At 39.8% G+C, this 6311-nt stretch overlaps 2 protein-coding genes across 2 annotated transcripts; both read right to left on the bottom strand.

Annotated features, from left to right (window-relative positions):
- Positions 1-758: 758 nt before the first annotated feature.
- LOC107019315 lies at positions 759-3163 on the bottom strand. Its single transcript, XM_015219845.1, has 6 exons — positions 2821-3163; positions 2213-2728; positions 1419-1978; positions 1254-1319; positions 996-1154; positions 759-842 (listed from the first exon to the last, which is right to left on the bottom strand). The coding sequence occupies exons 1-6, from the start codon at positions 3161-3163 to the stop codon at positions 759-761; spliced, it is 1728 nt and encodes a 575-aa protein (XP_015075331.1).
- Positions 3164-3230: 67 nt separating this feature from the next.
- LOC107019314 lies at positions 3231-4417 on the bottom strand. The gene is made up of 2 exons (XM_015219844.1): positions 4282-4417; positions 3231-4228 (listed from the first exon to the last, which is right to left on the bottom strand). Exons 1-2 carry the CDS (start codon positions 4415-4417, stop codon positions 3231-3233), a joined length of 1134 nt encoding a protein of 377 aa, XP_015075330.1.
- Positions 4418-6311: the final 1894 nt, after the last annotated feature.

Below are 6311 nucleotides of genomic sequence, written 5' to 3'. Positions count from 1 at the left end.
CTGAATAGTCCGCTCAGACCGACCATCAGTCTGAGGGTGAAAGGCTGTACTAAGATCCACCCGAGTGCCCAACTCTTTCGGCATAGACCGCCAGAAATGAGATGTAAATTGGGTGCCACGATCTGAAATAATTGATATAGGAACCCCATGCAAACGAACTATCTCCCGAATATAAATCTTGGCTAACCTTTCTGAGTTATAGGTAGTCTGAACTGGTACAAAGTGTGCAGACTTAGTCAGCGATCCAAAATGACCCATATAACATCGAACTTACACAAGGTGCGTGGCAATCCTACCACAAAGTCCATAGAAATACGCTCCCACTTCCACTCAGGTATAGGCATCCTTTGTGTCACACCTCCAAGCTTTTGGTGTTCATACTTCACTTAGAGGTTCGGCTTCCTTCTCCCCCACCTTTTAGCCTTCTGGACCCCTCGAAAAAAAAACTGAAATAAAAAATAAAGAAGAGAAATTGGGCCATCTTTCTCGAGGGAGGCCGCCTTCTCTCAGGCCAGTAGTTTTCTACTTCTAGTCGACTGCTCTATGCTTGCTGACAATTTAAACAACGGGATACAAAATCTACTATGTCCCTCTTCATACGAAAACACCAATAATGTTGTTTCAAGTCACGATACATCTTAGTAGCCCCCGGATGAATCGAGTACCTCAAACTATGGGCCTCCTCCATGATTAATCTAGCCAAATCACCTGTACGAGGAACACAGATACGACCTTTAATCCTCAAAACTCCCTCACTATCAAGATGCATCCTTGGCTTCTCCTTTTAACACCTTGTCTCTAATCTTACGTAAATTACCATCATCAAACTGTTGAGCCCGAATCTGTTCCAACAAGGATTATCTAGCCTCCATATAAGCCAACACCTTACGAGGTTCTGAAATATCAAGTCTCACAAAGCTATTGGCCAAGGATTGGACATCCCTATCTAAAGGACGCTCGTCAACGTGTAACATGGCTAGACGACCCAGACTTACCGCATTTCGACTCAAGGCATCTGCTGCAACATTTTCCTTGCCTGGATGATAAAGAATAGTCATGTCGTAGTCCTTGAGCAATTCCAACCATCTCCGCTGCCTCAAATTCAGATCTCTCTGATTGAATATATATTGGAGGCGACGATGATCTGTGAACACCTCACAATGCACACCATAAAGATAATGCCTCCAAATTTTCAATGAAAACACAACAGCCACCAACTCTAAATCATGAATCGGATAATTCTTCTCATGAACCTTCAACTGTCTCGAAGCATAAACTATAACTTTTCCCTTCTGCATTAATACACAACCAATACCAATCTGAGAAGCATCACAATATACAACAAAACCCTCTCCCTCTACGGGTAGGGTCAAAATCGGAGTAGTTTTTAATAAAATCTTGAGCTTTTGGAAACTAACCTCACACTCCTCAGACCACTGAAAAGTCACCTCCTTCTGTGTCAATGTAGTTAATCGAGATGCAATGGATGAGAAACCCTCAACGAATCGTCGATAATAACCTGCAAGGCCTAAGAAACTCCGAATCTCAGTAACTAATGTAGGTCTGACCCAACCTCTAATTGCCTCAATCTTCTTAGGATCTACCATGATACCCTCCTTGGACACTACATGTCCTAAGAATGATACCGAACTAAGCCAGAACTCACACTTTGAAAACTTTGCATAAAGCTTCTTCTCCTTTAGAATCCCAAGCACGATCCTCAAATGATGTTCATGTTCCTCCTTAGTGCGTGAGTATATCAATATATCATCTATGAAGACAATAACAAAGGAATCCAAATACGGACTGAAAACTCCATTCATCAAGTCCATAAAAACTGCAGGGGCATTAGTCAATCCAAAATACATCACCAAAAACTCGTAATGGCCATAACGTGTTCGAAAAACCTGTCTTAGGGATATCCTCCGCCCTAACCTTCTGCTGATGATAGCAGATCTCAAATCAATCTTGGAGAAAACTGAAGCACCCTGGAACTAATCAAATAAGTCATCAATACAAGGTATTGGGTACTTATTTTTGATGGTCACCTTGTTCAACTATCGATAGTCAATACACATACACATAGATCCATCTTTCTTCTTCACAAATAACACTGGAGCACCCCAAGGAGATACACACGGTCTAATAAAACCTTTGCTCAACAAATCCTGCAACTGCTCCTTTCACTCTTTCAATTCAGCTGGTGCCATACGATAAGGAGGAATGGAAATAGGCCGAGTGCCTGGCTCCAGATCAATACAAAAATTAATATCACGATCTGGTGGAAGACCTGCCAAATCGATTGGAAATACTTTTGAAAATTCACTCACTACTGGAATAGACTCAAGCATAGGAGTCTCAGTACTAGTATCTCGAATGTGGGCCAAGTAAGCCAAACATCCTCTCTGTACCAACTGACAAGCCTTAAGAAATGATATCACACCCTTAGAAGGGTGACTAAGAGAACCTCTCCATTCTACTAAAGGAATTCCAGGCATAGCTAAAGTGATTGTCTTGGCATGACAATTTAAAATTGCATGGTAAGAAGATAACCAATCCACACCGAGAATCACATAAAAATCTATCATATCTAAGACCTTTAAATCTGCGTGAGTGTCATACCCCATCAACGTAACTGTACATAATCGATACATCCAATCTACAACTACAGAATCCCCGACAGGAGTAGAAACACGTATCGACAAATCAAGAAACTCACATAATATATCTAGACTAGGAGAAAATATGTGGACACATAAGAATAAGTAGATCCTGGATCAAATAATACAGTAGTTGATCGATGACAAACCGGAATAATACCTGTGATAACAGCATCTGAAGCCTTAGACTCTGGCCTACCTGGAAAAGCATAATAGTGAGAACGACCTCCATCAGATTGTGAACCTTCATGACCACTACCTCGACCAGAAGGAGAACCACATCTACCTGAATGAGGACCACCTCTACCATTCTGTGCACCACCCCTAGCTGGAGGTTGTGCATCCCTGGAAGTCGAAGCCTGAGAACCCTGATGTAAGCCACCACGTCTGGTCCTAGGGTAGTCTCTCACAAAGTGTCCTATATCACCACACTCAAAACAGCCCCTACGAGACCCACTCTGATGAGAGGACCCTGACTGACCAGAATGCCCTCCTCGAACCATAGGCCTAGAAGATGAACACTATGAAGTATGCACTGAGCTCGAAGAACTATGCCTAGTGTAACCAGCCTCAGACGCAGGTATAGCAGCATGAATGGGTCTGCTGGACTGAGATCGGATAACCTCTCCCTACATAACCTCGACTCCTAGGCAGAGCACCACCAAAATCACCTGAATAATGGGTCTTCTTGCCCTCACGCTGCTCAAATACCTCACGTCGAATCATCTCCAACTCCTTAGCAGCATCCACCACTTTCTGGAACGGAACACCAGAAGCAGCAACTTGAGAAACTCCTAGACAAATCGGAATAATCAGCCCCTTAACAAACCTCCTCACTCTCTCAGCCTCTGTAGTAAGTATCATCGAAGCATGACTAGCCAAGACATGAAATTTACCCTCATACTCTACAACTAACATACCACCTTGCTGCAAACCCTCAAACTCGTCTCTCTTGCGCTCCCTCTCACTGCGTGGAGCAAATTTTGATAGAAATACCTGAGTAAACTGAGTCCAGGACAGTGGAGGAGATCGAGTTGGCCTACTACTAATATAATCCCTCCACCACTGCTTGGCGGAGCCAGTCATCTGAAACACTATGTGGTCAACTCCATGAAACTCCACTAATCCTAGATTATGCAACCTCTCATGAAAACTAACTATAAATTCATATGCATCTTCAGTTAACTCACCAGTATAAGTAGGATGATTCATTAGTCTGAACCTCCCAAACATCTTTTGCTCATCAACGGTCATAGAAGGTTTGTTCGCCAAATGTGATGCAATATCTGAAAACTCCATACTATCCAAACGAGGAGCTACAGCAGCAGCTGGCTGAGTCCTGGGAGTCTGAGAATTTGGAGCAACTATCAGATCTGGAGTCTGACCTTCGACACGGGTCTGTGAGCCATCAGAAGTGACAGGCAAAGCTCCTGCGTGAGCCATCCCCTCTAGGAGTCCTAACATACGAGCCAAGATATCTTGAAGAACTGGGGTGACAATAGTACTGGGTGGATCCTGAGCCGGCTCATCCCCATCGACACGATCTTGCACATCTCCATGAATATCCTCTACATCAGGAGGTACGGTCCTATCACGACCTGGGTAACTATTTGTACTTGACCTTCCACAAGTGTCGCAATACGGCCCCTACCGCGACCTTGAGCTTGTCTCCTGCCTCTACCTCGGATGGTGTTCCCAGAAGCAAGCGCAGGAATAGGATTCTGACCACCACTTGCCGGTGTACAAGTTCTGTCCATCACAGAGGATGAAATATCAATATTAGAATTTCAACAAGGTCAAGTGTGCACGATAGGGAATGAAAGAACAGAATATTTCCTATATGTCCTATAGCCTCTCTAAGATAGGTATAAACGTCTTCATACCGTCCGCAAGACTCTACTAGATATTGCTCTTGTACTCGTGAGACTGATGAACCTAGGTCTCTAATATACACTTATAGAAATATAGAAGAATATGGAGTTAGTACAAACATTGTACTAAGTATGGTAATATGCAAAAACGTGATAAAAAGGACATTGTAGATGAAACATAATTTTCATGTATTTTAGTATAACCTTCATCAATCAAGTTTACAAAGCATCATTTCATATTTAGCGAAAACTTCCTTAACCTCAACATTTAGTCACATTCATCAAGTAATCAATTTTTATCATTTAGACCTTCCTATCAAAAGTTATCCTAAGACTCACCTAGGTAAGACATAACGAGACCGCCCATACAACATCTTTATTACACACCTAAGGATACTTATGACTACAAAAGATAAGCATGATCCATTTCAATTTAACATGTCACTCATTACTAAAAACACTAGAGGAAACATCCACCCCTCCTTCAAATCCTCTCGGTGGTAAGCATAACTCCCCCATTGAGTCTTCGACATTCATTACATTCATTAACTATAGGTTAAGAGATAGCACCATATGTGATATTTTGAAAAGAAGATATTAAAAATGAATTGAACTCTATAGTATGAGATCAATGTATGTGATATTTTTAAAAGAAGGTGTTCAAATGAATTAAACTTTATAGTTTCAAATCAAACTTCAGACTTGTATGATTTGCCTAAAGTTTTTAAATTCATATGTAGCAAGTGGACATTTAGGAAGAAATTGAGACTGGAAGCTACAATTTATAAATATAAGGCTAGAATTTTGATGAGATGTTTTAACCAAAAGAAAGGTGTTGATTATTTTGATATTTATTCTCTTGTGACAAAAATAATGACCGTTAGGAGTCTTATTGTGTTTTCTACTTTTCATAATTTAGTGATAAAATGGATATCAAAACAATATTTTAAATGGTGACTTAGACAAATAGATATATTTAACTCAACCCAAAGGTTTTGTGGTTCCAGGAGAAGATAATAAATTATTCAAGTTGAGTAAGTCCTTGTATAGGCTAAAATAGACACCTAAGCAGCGGTATGAAAAGTCTAATATCACATTAGTGGATGGGTAATTTTCTTGTCAATTAATCTTATACCTATGATTATTCGAAAATGATAGGTTCAAATTACGTGACTATATGTAGATCACATGTTAATTTTTGTCCAAAAATGAATGTTATTGATGAAACTAAGAACTTTTTGTCTACTAAGTTTGTAATGGAAAATCAGTATGAAGTAGATGTAATTTTAGGAATCAAAATTAAAAGAAATATTGATGATTTTTCTTTGTGTCAGCCTACATTAAAATCAAGTTCAAAAAAATTATTTATTTTGATGTAGTTTAGGGAGATCTCATTATGATCCTAATACGCAATTGTAATAGAATAAAGATTCTAGTGTTTCTCAAACAAAATATGCTAAAATAGTATAGACTGTAATGCTTATGGTGAACTTTACCTGATATAACTTATGTTGTTAGTATATCAAGTAGATATACTTATAATCCTAGTAGTAAACATCAGAAGGCTCTTCGTCGCGTCAAAAAAGTTTGTAAAGTTACATTTTTTAGGTTATGTTGTATCTGTGCAGTGACACATGTTCAAGTGCAGTTAACACCTCTAGTGACACCCTTGACTGAAGAGATGTGTCTCTTCACACACACTTCAATTCATGCTGACACGAGAAATATTTTGGGTTTATTTTTTTTTGTCCAAAACATATATTTCTCGATGGATATATTT

The sequence above is a fragment of the Solanum pennellii genome, chromosome 5 (genome assembly GCF_001406875.1).
Source record: "Solanum pennellii chromosome 5, SPENNV200".
In the NCBI taxonomy this organism is placed as follows: Eukaryota; Viridiplantae; Streptophyta; class Magnoliopsida; order Solanales; family Solanaceae; genus Solanum; species Solanum pennellii.
The sequence above is the reverse complement of the archived record's forward strand: the minus strand, read 5'-3'. Positions and strand labels throughout refer to the sequence as shown.